Here is a 19297-nt window from a genome sequence, read left to right as displayed (position 1 = left end):
TAGTAGTGTTTTTTTTTTTGAATGCTGTTTAGTCATGAACCCAGAGCATACTGTAGACGATTTTTACGTTTCTAATTCTTCATAATTCTTGTTCCAGGTGGCAACCTTGTTCCTCAGAGCAGGAAGAAGTTAGTTTAGGAAGCAAAAATTCCGTTAAAGTGCTATAATTTTGTTGAGTGATATTATTTTGCTGAGTTCTTAGGTCATTCATTGTAGTATTTAATTTTCTTATCTTTTATTACCATTCTCAGTGACGATATATTATTTTGTGAAAGTTCTTAAGGCCTGTTCATATGTGCAATTTAACATTTCTTAATACTTTAAATTGGTTGTCGCCTGTGTTTCTAAATAATTTCTATGTCATGTATAACTTTTTATTCCCCAGGAGTAGGCGCTTGGTTAAGAGGTGCTTATATTGTGTGTACTATTTGATTGTGTTTAAAGTGCTGGAGAAACATAAGTGCTAAATTTTTACAGGTCTACCATCCCAGCCCATGACACTTTGTTCTCCAAATGGTCATGGACAGCCCACTGTGTAGATTTAAGTGCCTGTGCTGGTCGATTTTCTCAAAGGGGCGCCCACTGCCTTTTGTACTATCTATTAAATTTCTACCAAACCCAAGTCAAAGTCCATATATATATATATATATATATATATATATATTATATATATATATATATATATATATATATATATATATATATATATATATATATATATATATATATATATATATATATATATATATATATATATATATATATATATATATATATTAATTTGTATATATATACCTGTATAGCACGAGTTCTAAGATCAAATTTTTTGGCAAAGTTAACGACCTTCATAATGGCAATAGTTTCATAGGTTGAAAAAGTTATTTAACTACCAGTAAACAATGAATGATGCGACCAACGACTCACTACCAGAGGTCGTTATGCCAGATTCCAGCCATCATAGAAGTGCAGCTAAATGCATATAATGGCGCAGGAGTATGTAAAACATGAAAGTATTCTTTTTAAATTTATTTATAGATACATGAAATTTTCTAATAATTAAATTTGAAACCCAATCGCTGTTAATTAAATTTAAAACAAAGTAGCAAACACGACACTTTTATTTATAACATTTTCGCCAAAATATTTATACGCGCTATTTTAATTTAACTGTGCCTGAAATGAATATATTCGCAGCAAATATGGAAATGTAATTATTTTCGCTGAAATGACGACGTGACACAGGAAAGTGACAAAATTGTGGACCTAAAATGACGACTCTTTCGCCGCTCAAAGATTTTTACCGTAATCGCCACCAGTTTTCAGTTAAAAACCGTTGTATTGGCAATAATATTCTATCCAATTGACTTGAATAAATACTTCACGACACCATATTTCTGAATATTTCATTAAATCCATCAAAACTAGTTTTCCTATCTGCAGCACTAAACAGCTCCCCAGTCCTCTCCTTGAACAGCAGCATCACATAAGGATCAACACCATCATCAAATACAGGATCATCACTTTCATCTTTATCTGTTTCCTCATTAGCCTCATAATCCCAACAAGTCGCTTCTGTTCCATTAAGAGTACCCGAAATCCCACATTTTAAAGATTTACCACAATTTCTGGTCTGATTGGTATCCCAGGCCTCAAAACTATCTGCTAATGTTGCTAGTGATGGAGCTTGATGTTGCTCCCTTGTGTGTATGTCTTGGTCGCCCCATCATCCAGTTGTTCCACTTCACCTTAACGCATCTTAAAATGGTTTGTTTGCGGAAACATCCAGTGCTGGACAAGACTTGTTAATCCACCAGAATCACAGCTGTACTGCATTTTCCTAATCCCAGCAGTGACTACTCGTCAACAAGATGTGACCTAAAGACATCCCACAATAAAAAGACTTTTTTGCGCAGTCCCCTGGTCTAAAAAGTTCCAGACTTTGCCATATTTGTATGTTGCTCTTCATCCATCCATCCTCGTGCTCATGGATGATTAAAAAATGTTGTCTGACTGCAAATACCATGCTGGTAGGGTCAGGTGGTTCTAACGGCACTGCCAGGACCCGTAATCAAATTTATAACAGTGTCTAACCTCAATTACTGTAGTTTATCTGATGTGGCAATATGAAGTGTGTCAATTAAAGTTGAAGTGAGAAATTGAAAGGAGTAATAAATCAAGAAAGATGTCATGGCTATTTTTGTAGGGCTGAGGAGAGAGTACCAGCTGTTTGGTCTTTTTGGCGGAGTCACGCAAATAACTATAGTACTGGTATTTGTTTGAAGTCTTCAGATTTTTTAAAAATGAATAATTTCAGAAATTAAAAAAAGCAATCAGAACATTGCATTATATACAAAACTCATTGGCATTTCTGGTAAATAAGAACAAGAAAATAAGAATATATCGCAAACATAATTTATATCGCACGCTAAAAATTTGGTGTTGCTTGAGAAGTACGTATGTAAAACAAAGCCTCCGCTGACCAGGCTCAAAAGGCTGCGATCAGCCAGACGGCACGTTTTCAATCGCTTAGCAGCAACCAGTTACATCCTTAAGCGGTCAGATATTGATAACATTTTTATTCGAAAACCATTCAAAAGCTTATTACGTAAATATCTTTTTCAACGAAGAAAAAGCGAAAGTCATTGTTTTGTCACGATTTTATCCTACTTTCCACTGAATACGTGACGCTATTCTTGTAGCAAAAAATATTACTCGGTTTTTTTAATAGTTTTCGTTAAAAGCGATTGTTATATTAGTGATATCATTAATACTATGGTTGATATAATACATTCACGAAATGTACATTTCGTTGAAATGACGACGTGATTACAGTGGAAAGTATATAAAATTCGTGACGAAAAACAATGACTTTTGCTTTCTTCGCTCAAAAGATGTTAACGAATCCCTTCGGTCGGTTTTCAGTTAAAAACTATTGTATTACAATAACATTCCTCTTCAATTAATTTGAATAAATACTGAATGGAAATATATGGACATTTTTGTTGAAATTAATTCGCGTTTGGCCTGTAGCGTCATAATAATAAATGGTAACAAGTTTATAGGATCGAGAGTGTTTTTAATAGTTTTGTTGCCCTTTACCCTCAAAAACTTGGAATTAGACCTATAAACGAGGAAATATCATAAATTAACGATTTCTTGGTCAAAATGTAGATGACCTATTACGAAGGGGTTATAGGCGAGTATATATATATATATATATATATATATATATATATATATATATATATATATATACACACACACACACAGTATTACCCCGCCTAACGCGGTTTCACTTAGCGCGTTTTACCGTATACGCGGTGCCTCGCCAGAGCTGAACTTTCACTTAACGCGGGTTTTTTCCACATATACGCAGTGAGTGTCAGGTGAGTGTCCGGCTCGAGTCGCTATTTTTAGATTTGCCCCACCCGCCACCCTGCCTGACTGCCAGTTTTAGCTCATAAAATTCATACAAATTACCCGGCCAGAATATAATTTACATTGCTGGAATTCTTACAATATGATGATCATTTTGAATATAAACATCATAGATTTTGCATTAGACATACAAATTTTAGATAAAATGTTTACTCTGAGTAAATATGTTATTTTTTGTGCAAAATATATGACATTTGTATTCAAAATATTCCTGGTCTTACAAGGAATCCAGCAATGTCAATTATATTATCCTAACTTTAGTTTGAGGTATTATTTATTACTAAAAAGTTAAATATTCTGGTTTTCCCACACATCCCCTTGGGATGGTTGGTGGGGAGTGGGGGGGAGGGAGGGACCGACCAACCATCTGTTACCCTGTGAAGAATATTTTTTTTTTATTAACTGAAGATATTTGTTTTAGCTCATAAAATTCATACAAATTACCCGGCCAGAATATAATTTACATTGCTGGAATTCTTACACTTTGATGATCATTTTGAATATAAACATCATATATTTTGCATTAGACATAAAATTTTTAGATATAATGTTTACTCTGAGTAAATATGTTATCTTTTGTGCAAAAATATATAACATTTATATTCAAATTATTCCTGGTCTTACAAGGAATCCAGCAATGTCAATTATATTATCCTAACTTTAATCTGAGGTAATATTTAATACTAAATGTTAAAATCTAGTTTTTTCACCCACCCTTTCTCTTGAAGGGAGGGTGGGTGGGAGGTGGGGGGAGGGTTGGGACGGACTGACCATCTGGCTCTGTTGGAAGAGGGGGGAAGGCAAGGTGGGGTACTTTGATTGACAGATAGTGTCTGAAGAATATTTTTTTTTTTATTAACTGAAGATATTTGTTTTAGCTCATAAAATTCATACAAATTACCCGGCCAGAATATAATTTACATTGCTAGAATTCTTACAATTTGATGATCATTTTGAATATAAACATCATAGATTTTGCATTAGACATACAAATTTTAGATGTAATGTTTACTCTGAGTAAATATGTTATCTTTTGTGAAAAATATATGACATTTATATTCAAAATATTCCTGGTCTTACAAGGAATCCAGCAATGTCAATTATATTATCCTAACTTTAGTTTGAGGAATTATTTATTACTATACCTGGTTTTCCCCCAAAAATTTCTCAGAGGGAAGAGCCAGCGAGTGTACTGTGAGAAGAGGGGGAGGGAGTCGAGTCCATTATTTGAATGGACATAAACTTGGCGACTGTATTTCTCTATTTCTCTTAAGTATTAATTGTGTGCATGTACCATCATAAAATTAAGATGTTATTTTTACTAGAACATAGGTATTGTGTCGGAAAAAGTGGAGTTTGTGGGTCAGCTGGTCTCTATTTCATTTAATCCCATATGTTATGTTATTCACTTTATGCGTTTCTCACTTTCCGCGGTACCTTGTGGGTTACATTAACCGCGTAAAGTGAGGGTTGACTGTACTGTACATAAATTTTTGTTCATTACATTTGAAACATCAATCTTTGTTAATTAAATTTGAAACAAAAGAAAACTACGATACCGTATTTTCATTTGAAATATTACATCACAAGAATATTTTACCTGAACTGTGACTGAATGAATATATTCTCGGAAATAAATATGGAAATGTAATATTTCTGCTGGAATGACGTACATATTACAGTGGAAAGTGGGATAAAATCATGACGAAAACAATGACTTTCGCTTTCTTTCGTTGTTCAAAAGATTTTACCGTAATCTCTTTTCGAATGGTTTTCAGTTAAAAAAACTGTTGTACTCGTACTGTATTACAATAATATTCTATCCTATCATTAGCCTTATAATCCCACAACTGAAAACCATTCGAAAAGCGATTACGGTAACATCTTTTGAACGAAAGAAAGAGAGTCATTGCTTTCGTCACAATTTTATCCCACTTTCCACTGTAATACGTACATCATTTCAGCAAAAATATTACATTTCCATGTTCTCAGAAATAAATGGTAGTTTTGTTGAAACGTAATGTACAGTATTTAATATTAAAATGCAAAAATGACTATAAAAACAATTAATACACCCGTAATGTACTGGCTGGCATCTCCACTCGTCCCTGCTCCTGCCAGTCACTTCCTCCCCGCTCTATCCATCCGCCTCCTCCACATCGTCACTACTGTTGTATTACAATAATATTCTATCCTAATTCACTTGAATAAATACTACGATACCACATTTCTGAATATTTTCATTAAAATCCATCAAAATCATTTTCCTTGTCATCGTCTTCAACACCAAACAGCTCCTCCCAGTCTTCTCCTTGAACAGGGCTAGAAGGTACGTGTTTTTCGAATCATTTTCAGTTAAAAAAAATGTTACATCACATGTATATTTTACCTAAACTGCGCCCGAATGAATAAATTCTCAGAAATAAATAGTAGTTTTGCTGAAACGTGATGTATTTCAATGTAAAATAGGATAAAATACATGACGAAAACAAAAGACTTTACCTAACCTTCCGATGTTCAAGAGATGTTACTCGTTTTTATAATAGTTTTCAGTTAAAATACTGTTATATTACAATGATATTCTATTCATACTGTGCTTGATATAATGCATTCACGGAAATGTAATATTTTTGCGGAAATGACGTACGTATTCCAGTGGAAAGTGGGATAAAATCATGACGAAAACAATGACTTGCTTTCTTTCGTTCAAAAGATGTTACCGTAATCGCTTTTCGAATGATTTTCAGTTAAAAATCTGTTGCATCACAAGTGAATTAGGATAGAATATTATTGTAATACAAAAGTTTTTTAACTGAAAACCATTCGAAAAGCGATTACGGTAACATCTTTTGAACGAAAGAAAGCGAAAGTCATTGCTTTCGTCACTTTCCACTGTAATACGTACGTCATTTCAGCAAAAATATTACATTTCCATATTCTCAGAAATAAATAGTAGTTTTGCTGAAACGTATTGTATTTCAATGTAAATTAGGATAAACTACATGAAAGCAAAAGACTTTACCTAACCTTCCGATGTTCAAGATATGTTAGTCGTTTTTTAATAGTTTTCGGTTAAAATACTGTTATACTAGTGATATTCTATTCATACTATGCTTGATATAATACATTCACGGAAATGTAATATTTTTGCAACTACAATGCTGATGTCAACACAAGCGTGGTTACAGCGAGACTGACTGAGTGAGGGAGAGCTATGTGTGTGTGTAAATAATAATAATAATAATAATTAACGGTTTATTGAAAGAGCTTGGCAGCCAGAAGGCTGAAAATATACAGTTACATATTTGGGGAATGGGTTACGAATTACAAATAATATACAAGTGACATAAGTGACACAAATAAGACATATAGTAACTTAGATGGGGATCAGCTCAAACTACAGTTCATTTCAACATAGTGACAGTGTAGGGAGCAGTGTTTACTGGGAGTGAATACACTGATTTATTACATGTTATTGATAATTTTTACAATGGTTGGGACTGGGCTGTTCTTATAGCGATCAGTTCGTGCACGTATGGGCTGGATGCGGTTGTGGTGTCGAACAGCAATTCTCGGACAGGGGATCTCAGGTGGTAGTAGGGGCCGGTGTCGGGGATGGTGTAGAAGCTTCTTACCAAATTTGCAGATGAGGCCGTGGTGATGGTCAGTGAGAGTCGAAAGGGTCAGTGTGTTGAGCGCTTCTTGATATGTGGAGTAGGAAGGGGAGAGAATAATCTTGCATGCCCTCTTTTGCACTTTTTCTAGGTGTTTACGTTGTGTGGCATTTAGGGAGGAAGACCAGGTGGGGGAGGCATAGGTGAGCTTGGGAAGTATGAATGTTGTGTATACACTGAGGAGCTCGTGTGCGGGAACTCCGAGGGACTTGAGTCGGCGGAGGAGGTGGAGACGGAAACTGGAGGATTTGACAACTTCACTGACGTGTGGTTTCCAATTTAGCTGGTTGTCTATGGTGACGCCGAGGAGCTTCGTGGAATCTACAACCTGGAGTGTGTTCGGACCTAGGGTAATGGAAGGAGGTGGGACAGTGTCGGAGGAGAGGTTGATGTGCATAACCATGGTCTTGGTATGGTTGATGGTGACATGGTTGTTGGTGGCCCAGTTTTGGAGACTGGTCAATAAATCCTGAAGGGCGGTATAGTTGGGAGCAGAATTGTTGACGCTGATCCCAATGGTGTGTGTGTGTGTGTGTGTGTGTGTGTGAGGTTGCGGGAGCGGGCGGTGTCCTGTGCCACACGCGGGTTGAATGGCGCGCGATTTGAATGTACTTCAATTACTTCAATGTACAGAATATTCCTCCGGCGGGGCAATCCGCGTATTTGCAAATCCGTGTATGCTAAACCCGCGTATGTTAAGGGCCGACTGTACAGGTACACTAAGGTGGTATGGACATGTGCCGAGGATGCATGAAGACAGGCTAACAAAAAAGTTTATGATAGCAAGAGAGAGGGGAATGTTTGTTGAAGAGAGAGCGGGAAGAGGAGGAAGAGTGTTTGAGAGAGCAAGTGAGGTGTGCAAGGATAAAATGGCCTCGAGACATTTCTGCCATGGCCATTCCCTGTTGGGGAGTTCCCAGGAGTGAACAAGGCGTCGGCAATATTGATTGATCAAAACAGAGGTGCCAGAGCGGCGCTCCGGTGAGCTTTGGCAGCACTGCACCCCTGCCAGTGAGTGACTGGTATCCAATTAAGCCAATTTCCAGTAAAGTATAGCAAGTGTCTGATACAGCAAGGCTGCACTGTATCAGTACTTGCTATAGTACTAAACACAGATTCTATATATATTTTAAGTTTTAGTTGCACTAGAGGATGTATACCATATATCGCGGCCTATAAGGCGTCGGGGTGCATAAGACAGCCCCCCCAAATTTCCATTTAAAAAGTAGCTTTTGAGCTCTATTTGCTGTATAAGACCAGTACCCCAAATGTGACACTTACCCACTGACTCAGTAGTCCTTTACCAACCATCCTTGGTTTTTTAAAATAAGGCCAATTCACTTCAAGTAATGTCATCAAATATTACCCGCTGGTGTAGTGTAAATACTAGTGACGTCACTGAAGCGTCTGCTATTTACCGGTAATTGGAACTAATGTCGGTGTCGAGTAAAATTTTTCCATTTACTTGAAATGGATTTACCGATTTATTTGTTTATTTATAATATACTGTAACATATTAAACACACTGCAAGTATTTTCTTTCATTTATACGCTTGCTTCGCACGAGACGATCGGTGGTGGGAGTGTTCCCTCGTCTTGGTGGTGTGACTGTGTTCTGACTATTTATACAACAGGTGGTTCAACAGCAACTACCGTATTCTAATTGTGGTGTTTCATTAGGATTTGAGTGAAAAAGGTTACCGGTATATATATATATATATATATATATATATATATATATATATATATATATATATATATATATATATATATATATATATATATATATATATATATATATATATATATATATATATATATATATATGTATATGATATATATATATATATATATACTGAATATACTATGTACAAAAAATGAATGTTAAATGAATTATTTATGGTGCATTAGGGTACTGGCCACTTCAGACACAAAGACGGGCTATAAATAGCCTTGTTATCTACCCCTACATCTCACCCTGAGCCAGAGGGAAGCGTCTTGGTAAATAACATTTGTTTGCTTATTTTCCATTTACTTGAAATAGATTTACCGAATTATTTGTTTATTTATTTATTTATAATATACTGTAATATATTAAACACACTGTAATTATTTTCTTTAATTTATAAACTTGTTTTGCGACAAAGGAATGTTCTCCAGTAGTGTTTCATTAGGATTTGAGTGAAAAAATATTACGTACTTACTACATACATTTATTACACAAACATATTTATATATACTGTATGTATACATATATACACATGCACACATTTAATTTACTAAGTCACAATATTTTAAAAGCAAATTACCCGACAAGTTAAAAATGTTATTAGCACATGATTATTACTGACGTCATCATGTATTAAAAACCTTCAAAATCCACATCATCAACATCTGATATCATAAGTTCTTCAAGTACATCCTGAGATACATTTATGGCTGCTTCATCATAAGGATCAAACTCCAAATCAGATGACGTGGCTTCGGCTTCTGTTTCATCCTCGTCCTCCCACAACATATCATCCTCCATACCATCCATTGAATTAGATATTCCGCACTTTTTAAAAGACTTGATAACTGTTTCCACATTAATATCATTCCATGCCTTGATAACAAAATCACACAGTACATCCAGTTCGGGAGCACGCATATTCCCACCTTTCGTGTAAGACTTTTTGCCGCTGATCATCCACTTGTTCCATTGTTCACGAACGCGGTCCTTGAATGGTTTGTTTAGACAAACATCAAGTGGTTGTACAACTGAAGTTAATCCACCAGGAATAACTGCAATGTCACTGTTGTTCCTCGCCATGCTGGTTTTTGTTCCCTCTGTTAAATGACTCGCGAACATATCCCATACTAAGAGGCTACGCTGTTTTCGAAAGCCACCAGGTCGCCTACACCATATATGATCAATCCATAACTTTATTCCTTGTTCGTCCATCCACCCTTTCTCGTTGACGTGAACAAAAACTCCAGCCGGGAACTTGATTTTGGGCATTGTTTTCCTCTTGAGAATTAGCATTGGGTTCAACTTGGTTCCGTCTGCCATGCATGAAAGTACTACTGTAAACCGTGTCTTTTCGTGTCCTGTTGTTTTCACTAACACTGTTTTTGCACCCTTTGTATCAACAGTATGATTACCGACCATGTCGAAGTTCATAGGTGTTTCATCCATGTTCCCGATGTTGCTTAATGGATAACAATGTTTCTTACGTTGTTGTATTATGTAGCGATGGAAATTAACAATTTTACAGTTAAGATCTGCTGGTAATTTTTGTGCTATTTTTGTCTGCCTCAGTACCAGATTGCTTCTTTCCATAAAACGGCTACACCATGAAGCCGTGGCTTTGAAGTCTTTGCTGTGCTCTTGATTTTGTTTAGCCCACTTAAGTGCCCACATACGTATCATGTTTCTTGATACAATATACCCATTTTGACGCTGCTCATGGACCATGTCTACTGCGTGCTTCTCTAGAATCGGCCAGTGTGCAGTGCCTCTTCTCATTGCACATTTATTCCTGGGCATACTTCGTAGTAAGTGTTCCTTTGATCTCCAATCCCGCACCATCTTCTCAGTTACACCGTATTCTCTTGAAGCAGCACAATTGTTGTGTGACTGGGCATATGCTATCACTTTCAGCTTAAAACAAGCTTCATATCTCCTGCGTTTAACAATTGGAGCCATGGTGAGGTTTTATGGTAGCTGGATACAGTATTAATATACCGTAGTGTTCACACGGAGAGAGTGCTATTGCTTATGGAGTGATAACTCAACAACTGGACAAGGCAAATGAGAGAAGGGGTATCACGTTTGGGTATAGATAACATGACCTGACGTGGTCACCTTACACATATATGGTAATCATTAAGAATCAAACTCCGAAACAGATGACCTGACTTCTTCTTCATCATTGTCATCCTAAATTTACCACTGTCGGTAGTTAAAAGAATTAAAAGTCATTTACTGAATATTCTATGTAAAAAAATAAATTTTAAATTAATTATTTATAGGAGAAAAGTATTATGATCAATAAATATATGGTATTACTGGCCACTTCAGACACAAAGACGGGATAAAAATAGCCCATCTCCCCCTCTTACAGCTGCCAATGGGAAGCGTCTTGGTAATTAAATTTGATGTTTATTTTCAGTTTGTCTAATTTATCATGAATCAAATTAATATTACTAAAAATTGTGTAGGTAGTAGGCAGCTACCAAACAGGGAGGTACTACTGCCTGGGAAGATATTGGAAGCATAATGTGTTGTCTAATGGTAGACCCTGCTGCTATATGGCATAACGAAAATTGTGACCAAGTCCCAGGTTGCTGACCTGACTTTCTGCCTCATTTACACACAATTGCAGTTTCAATTGTTCCTCTTACTTTGACAACACAACATACATACAGTATATTATTTCTCACTTTTGATCTTTTTTTTTAATTTTTGTATTTATTTATAGTTAGTTACTTAAAATTAGGCCAATTCACTTCAAGTAATGGCATCAAATGTTACCGGCTGGTGTAGTGTAAACACTAGTGACGTCACTTAAGCGTCTGTAATTAACTGTCGATAGTTTCAAGAATTAACGCACTCATTTACTGAATATTCTTTGTAAAAAAATAAATTTTAAATAAATTATTTGTAGGAGATAAATATTATTATCAGTAAATATACCGATACCCGGTATGCATTACTGATCACCTCAACGGCTAAAAATAGCCCAATCTCGCGGTCACTTTCCCTTTCTTGTCTCCTCACTGGCAAATGGGGGGGGGGGGGGAGGGGTGTGTGATGATAGCAGCTGTGTTTATTACAGGGTATGTTAGACAGGTTTATAATACATTTTTATTATTTTAATATACCGGTAATCTTAATTTGAATCCAGCTTGCCAAACGTAAGTTTCAGTATAAAATAATTACTGGTAGGACTTTGTGAGTGGCTTACGATGTTTCCATCACCACTCTTGACACAGTAAACCACAATATTTAAGATGTAAGAATTTTATATTTGTTGCTTAAGACGACCCCCTAACTTTGGGCAGATTTTTTTAATGTTCAAATTTCGTCTTATAAGCCGAGATATACGGTATGTCATTTGGTGACTGACTTACTGATTGACTGAGTGAATGAAATGTAATAGTAGATAAATTAATGTGTATCTTACACCTTACTCACCTAAGAAGCTCTTGTGTTTCTGGAGTGCCTGAATCATTTCTTTCTCAGTCCCAAAGCCAACAAAGGCTACTAATCTGAAGTTGTTTGGAATTCTCAGGCTTTTATAATTTAGGGGTTTGAGGAAGGCTTTCACACTTTTCTTTGTAAATGTTCGTTTGGTTTTGTTCTTGCACATCTCCTTTGCTCGAATGACAACAGTATGGAAGTTCTTCCATTCCTGAAAATTGTAATTCATTCTATAAAATTGAGGTACAATCTACGGCATCTATTACAATCCTTTTCAAATACAAACACAGCAAAACATTGGAGAACAACTAACTGAACTGACGACACTATCAAGGCCTCTGACCTGTGAATTTCATCATTCACTGTAAGGAGTGGTTAAGAAAGTAAGTAAAAGAATGAGAGGATGGTAATACATGGTGCACATGCTATGTGACACACAACCATCTAAGAAAGTAATCTGACTGCATAATTAGACACAGTACAGTATAAGAAGATTAATCTTTCAAATTCCCCAAATCCAAACAACTCTCCAGCACCATAAAACTGGATATCAGGGTAACCTCTTGGAAAATAACCTGAAGACCAGCATCATCAATCATATTATGCCCTTGATTTCTGAGGCATAATTGTGCATGTGAAATGATATAGTGTAATCAATATTTTGACATCAAACTCTGAAATACAGTACTGTAGTCCTTAAAAATTCCACACACACACACACTGACTATAGTTAAAAAAGGATATAGACATAATAAGATAACTACTAAATGTTCTCATGAAGTGTAGTTCATAAATGATGTTCACTACTAACAATACAAAAGCTTTAGTATATAAGGTGGCACTCATAAATCAGTTTAATACACAAGGATAAATTGTCTTATCTCTAACAAGGTGTGGCTTAATTGCTTTTTCCTTCTAATAGAGAATAACAAAACAAACTTTGTGTTATCTTACCTATGTTAACTGTGTTAACTGTGTGTGCGTGCTCTTCTAATGGGACTGAGGACAACGGTTCCTAACTACTCTATTAGAGAACTGTTGTCAAAATTTCATAAATATATAACTGTATTTATACAATTAACATCATCAATTGTTGCTATTCTAATTCTAAAAGGTTAAGTATCTGATATATGAATTTAATTCTGCAATGAAATTATGATTATTAATGTTTTTAAAAGTGGTATAGTAAACTATGAATGAAGGCAGTTACCTTTTGCTGTTTCTTCTTTTCACCCTCAGTATCACCACTGATATCTGGCTGATTTTTCATTAGACTTTTGAGATACTGAAATAAAAGAAAAAAAACATAAAGGAATACTGTATAAAAAAAATCCAAGACTTTAAAGAATAAAATTTACTGCTGAATGTACTTCAGTGCCTATCCTCCCTTGATGTGCATCTGCAAAATGCAGCATGCCCTCTCAAGAGAACTAATACAAGCTACACAGGGTCTCATTCTTCACTAAACTTCTTTTGAGAAAAATACATTCCTGGACCCCAGCATTTTTAACAACCCTCAATAATACCTTTTCAAAAGAATTAAAGGCTCTAAAGCTCTAAATGCCCATAAAACCCCAACATTAATCTTCATGTTTCTTCTAACTTATTTGTCCATGGTGGGCAACTTTATAGAAGAACCCTTCACTCTTTATAAAATTTATGGTCTGACCATCAACTATCTATTAGACCCCAATGATCTACTGTATATCAAATATCTGGTGTGTATTAGTGGCTAGTACTCTATTGGATCACTCCCTCTCAACTAATGAATGCCTCATACAAGTTAAATACAGTATAAAAAGGTTATACTGCACTGGGAGCATAGCACTGTGATAAAAGCATCATTATACCAGAACTTCCATTGTTTCTGACTGTCCTTTGCAATAATTAGTCCAGCAAAACCTTTAACTACAGTACTGTACTAGCCATAAGGGTTAAACCCATGAGGTACTCCCCAATAGTGAATACTGTATCTCGTAAAGTGATGACTGGAATTTTTGCATAATATCTCGGGTACTCTCTGACAACCGTCAAATACTAACTTGCATTCCAAAAAGTTATGTACTGTACTTACATCTAAATCAGAGACATCCTTTTTATGGGCTAATTTCTCTCTCTTTTCTTCTTCCTTTTCATTGTGCTCTTCTCCACATTCCTCACCATTTTGCTCTTCTACACATGTTTCTTCATCTTCAATAGCTGTGTTATTATTGCCCTCTACACACCTGTTGGTATCTTCTCTAATGACTTTATCAGCAACTTTCAGAAACTCAGAAAATCCAGGTTCATATTTGTACTTCTCTAATACCTCTTCCTTGAGGGATGTTTTATCTTTCCTTTGTTTGGCATTGTTTGTTTTCTTTTCCTTCTTCAAATCAGTTCCATCTTTGTTAATACCCTTTAGGTCTCCTTTAGCTTGTTCTTTACGTTGCAAGTTCTTCTTTGACCATGAAACAGGTTTTTGTTCACCTCCTGAAATTATATAAGAACAGTTATACAGTACAGTATATTTGTTTAGCATCTAAACTCAAGTTAATTCGATAAATTCTTCTCCACTTCATAACCCGATGTAACGCAAGTCTGTGAAAATCAAGGATCTCAGTGCTCATTCTTAATTCCTGCTTGATTATGTGTTCCCATTTACCCAAGTACCCATTGCTCAAATACCTGTACAAGTAAAGATATGGTTTACTGGTGCAGTACTGTACCAACAACTAAATAAACCACACCAAATAATATGAACTAAACTGTTTTCAGCAAAATAATAAGAAATCAAATTATTTGTTTAAGAAAAAGCAAATTTGTATCATTAGTTCTCATAAATTTTTTTTTTTTTTAAAAACACATAAGCCCCTCTGGTGCACAAAAGGATTGATCCTGGAAATTCTATTTATAGCTGAGTCAGCACAAAGACAGCTCTCTTGTTTTTGTAAATCAAGTCTTCAAGTTGCAATTAATGGTTATCCTTGACACTGATGGTTGGCACTAATTCAAACAACTGACACAAATCTTTCCTCACAACCTCAGCCCTTGGCCAACAATTTGGGAAGGGGAGAAGACACAATAATCCAGAAACTTGCCTTTTCCCCAAAAATCAACTCTAGTCCTTAAAATAGGCTAAAAAAGAAACTGCACTTCTGGTAGTTAAAGAGCCCGATGCAACAGAATGCAAGTGTGATCTATTCAAACCCACCTTAGCTAAGAAGTGTAAAAAATTATCAATCTCAACAAAACAAGCAAAGGGGGATGTTGGGAACTGGTCATTCTTTCCAGGTCCAGTTACAATCAAAGATTTCAAGATCAATCTCACAGTTATTACATAAGCCTGAAAAAAAGGGATATTTTTGGGGTCCTAGAATATTACCTCATTTTTAAACAAATTATCATTGATTTACAATCCAGGGGGTTTGTAGGAATAATGTATAACACCATGTATCAAATTGGAACATTTATACAGTACAGTACTGTATACTGAACATTTTTTTCTTTTTTTTTAGTACAGTAGCCATTTCATCACTTACCATAATTTTTACAAATTTCAACAGTGACTCTAGCCTGCTTGATGAAGGTATTGTTGAAGTAATCACAAGCTGCCTTTGCATCTTCATCGTTCTCGTATCCTATGAACGCAAACCGTCTAAACTTCTTATCCTTGTATTTCAATTTTATATCTGTTATGTTTCCCTTCCTATCAAATTGTTTCCTGATCTCATCCTCAGTAATCTGAAACAAAGTAAAACTATGATACAAATTCATACTTATTAAGCGTACTCTGTTGCATTCTTTAAACAAACATATATTTAAGACAGTTATTGGATTTATGAAGGAGATTAAATAAATGTTTTTTTGAGTGTACAGTAAGGTACCAGGTATTGAGCAAATGAAGAAAGCCTTTTGGTCCTCCAGCCCCAGCTCCGATTTTCCAATTAATCTATCAATATACCACAAGCTAAATCCATGAATAATCACAATCTGCAATCCTTTAACAAACCCAACCATAATTGATCACAACTGTGAACATTAAACCTTCAAAAGTTTAGGATTTACTCAACTGAAATAGTTTTCTTGAGCTACCCTTGGTCATATAAATTATCAGCTTACCACTATTTTTATACCTGCACTATTTACAAACTGATTATTTTTGGTGCTACTACACTGTAGTATGCGGTATACCGAGCTGGAGCTACCATAGTATGCAGTCTACCGAGCTGAAGCTACCATAGTATGCGGTTTACCGAGCTGGAGCTACCATAGTATGCGGCTTACCGAGCTGGAGCTACCACAGTATGCGGTCTACCGAGCTGGAGCTACCACAGTATGCGGTCTACCAAGCTGGAGCTACCATAGTATGCGGTCTACCAAGCTGGAGCTACCACAGTATGCGGTCTACCAAGCTGGAGCTACCATAGTATGCGGTCTACCGAGCTGGAGCTACCATAGTATGCGGTCTACCGAGCTGGAGCTACCATAGTATGCGGTCTACCGAGCTGGAGTTGTATCTACCGGAATATTTACACTGTAGCATCCATTAATCTAACCTAAGCTAGGTTAGGTTAGATTAAGAAAAATAAGGATAGTTTAAGATATATTAGATTAAGTTAGGTTGGGTTAATAGACACTACTGTACAGTGTAAATATCCCAGTAGACCAACTCCAGCACGGTAGACCTCATAATATAGTAGTACCTGTACCATATTTTGTACAGTATACATTATAAAGTCCTTCATATGTTAATAATATACTGTACAGTACCAGCAAATAACAAGGATTTGCAATTTCTGTAAAAGCATATTATCAATTTTGCTCTTAGAAGTGTTTCATACCCACAAACACTTCCCAGTGACCGATGATTTATCGTAGATAAGATAAACCAACCAAACCTACCAAACATAACTTATCTATCCTTGGCTGGAAATTAATTCCTTTAACTTATTTTAAGGTAGTTAGTGTAGGGCAGGGGTGTGAAATTCATGGCCCGCGGGCCAAATGTGGCCCTTGGGATGACGGTAAAATTTATCATCTCGTGTAATTATGATAGAAATGGATATAATCATGTTTATTTAGTAAAATGAATTTTACATACTTCAGATCAGACAAACCCAAATGAGATATTCCTGGTAAGCCAGGTAAGACAATGTGTGAAGCTGTAAACTTCAATCCTTGTGTTGGCCCTGAAGAGGGTAACTAAAATAAGAATTGGTCCTCGAAAGGTTTTGAGTTTGACACCATTGGTGTAGGGTGTTCATTTGTTATTTTATTGTTAACCCTTAGGCCCCGGGTGACGTTCCAGAACGTCTGCCTATTTTCACGCCAATGTTTTATTATTATTAAAGTCTCTCCCCGATTTACGACGGGGTTAGGGACCCAATTCCAGGTCGTAAGTCAAAAATGCGAAAATAATACAAAGAAAATCTAAAATGGGTGTCTCTTTTTCTTCTCAGCACCACAAAACTCTCATGTTTAAGTATGCCAGCCATTTTAAATGGAATTACAAACGAAAATTTTGTCAGTACACAGTGCAATCACTAACATCGGCACTCGAAAATACGTAATTTGAAAAAATTTTGGTACGACTGGGGCGGTTGTAATCTGGTACGTCGTAAGTCGAGGAGTAGCTGTATTATTATTATTTTTTATTATTTTTGGAGAAGCTGAATTTTTTCTCGATTTATCCCCGTGTGTGTGTGTGGGGGGAGAAGAGTACTGCTAGCAGCACCCTAACGGGGCTGAAGGGTTAATATATGGAATTCAAACATATTCATTCTTAACAAAAACTAGAAATAAATAAAATTAAGAAAGTTCCAATTCCTTGAATATTCTGAATGTAAGAAAAATTTTGGAAATATTATAGCAGATGGCTAACACCAGAAGATGTTCGATTTTGTTCATTTTTTCCAAAGATATTCTTTGGCTGATAGCAAGTAATAAAATCAAGATGACAACTTTTTATTTTAATTATAAGTACATTGATCCCTTTAAATTCGCGGGGGTTAGGTTCTCAAAATGGTCGCGAATTGCCAAATCCACGAAAAAACACAGGTTTTCCAGCATCTTCGTGGTGTAGATTAATATAATCTTTTTCTTTTTAATTTCTTTTACTCTTATTCCCCCCCGCCCCCCCAGCCCATGTTGGAGATTGATGACCTGTGCCTGGATGGGCTATTCCCCCGCAAAAATAATAATAATAAAATAAAGTTGCCTTTACCGGTACTGTATATCGAAGTAGTGACACCCCCTTTAGCCAGAACAATTGGTGCAGAGCATTTCTGGGAATGAGATATTTCCGCTTCACAAAACAGCTCTCAAGCCCCCAAAAAATCACCTACCCCTGGAATTTTTCCAGGTACAGCATGCCTTTAAAATTCGCAGGGGTCTGTGTCTCAAAATGGCCGTGAATTGCCAAAACTACGAATATCATTTGCTGACTGGGGTGGTGGTGGTTGTTGTTACATTTTTACTCATGTGCAAAGAAATGTACAGTACATTCCCTTTGTTTGCCGTTAGGACAATTATGTCTTTTACTTGTACTGTATGTGTGTAGCCACACACACAAAACACATACAAATAAATAATAATGGATAAATCCTCTCACAAAGAATACGAAACAAAACAACAAAATAATGTACAAAAAAATGCGAGACTACCCTCAAGTCAACTTCATCATGCTTTATTAAAGTTGGGTTGGTTGGGTTGCCATACGGAAATTTTTTCCACGTAAAAATTACTGTCCCTAGAACGAATGGTATCTGAGCACCAGCTGGGTTGATACGTAGATCAAACTTGCAAAATTTCTTTCGTGGCCATCTAGCCAACCCAACGTGAAGGATGCCGGTAATTGTGGTGTAATACTGTATACTTTTTCACAATATGTATGTAGGATTGTGTGTGCATGTAAACTAGTAAAAATAAATGAAGAAAGTTATGTATATCTACCCAAAATATACGAGTTGAAAAAACCACAACACCTCACAGCTTGGCCTGGTGGTTACAATGATGAGCT

At 36.0% G+C, this 19297-nt stretch overlaps 1 protein-coding gene across 1 annotated transcript in view; it reads right to left on the bottom strand.

The window, feature by feature from the left end:
- LOC121862410 (probable RNA-binding protein 19) overlaps window positions 1-19297 on the bottom strand; it is a 92526-nt gene that overhangs the window by 69546 nt on the left and 3683 nt on the right. Inside the window, exons 2-5 of the mRNA XM_042360677.1 lie at window positions 15819-16020; window positions 14372-14769; window positions 13508-13582; window positions 12292-12508 (exon numbers count right to left, since the gene is read on the bottom strand). Coding sequence (XP_042216611.1) covers window positions 12292-12508; window positions 13508-13582; window positions 14372-14769; window positions 15819-16020 — 892 coding nt within the window. The remainder of the gene's footprint in view (window positions 1-12291; window positions 12509-13507; window positions 13583-14371; window positions 14770-15818; window positions 16021-19297) is intronic.

Source organism: Homarus americanus, unplaced genomic scaffold (assembly GCF_018991925.1).
Source record: "Homarus americanus isolate GMGI-L3 unplaced genomic scaffold, GMGI_Hamer_2.0 scaffold31037, whole genome shotgun sequence".
NCBI classification, from domain to species: Eukaryota; Metazoa; Arthropoda; class Malacostraca; order Decapoda; family Nephropidae; genus Homarus; species Homarus americanus.
Note: the sequence above shows the minus strand (reverse complement) of the source record. Positions and strands in the feature narration are given on the sequence as shown.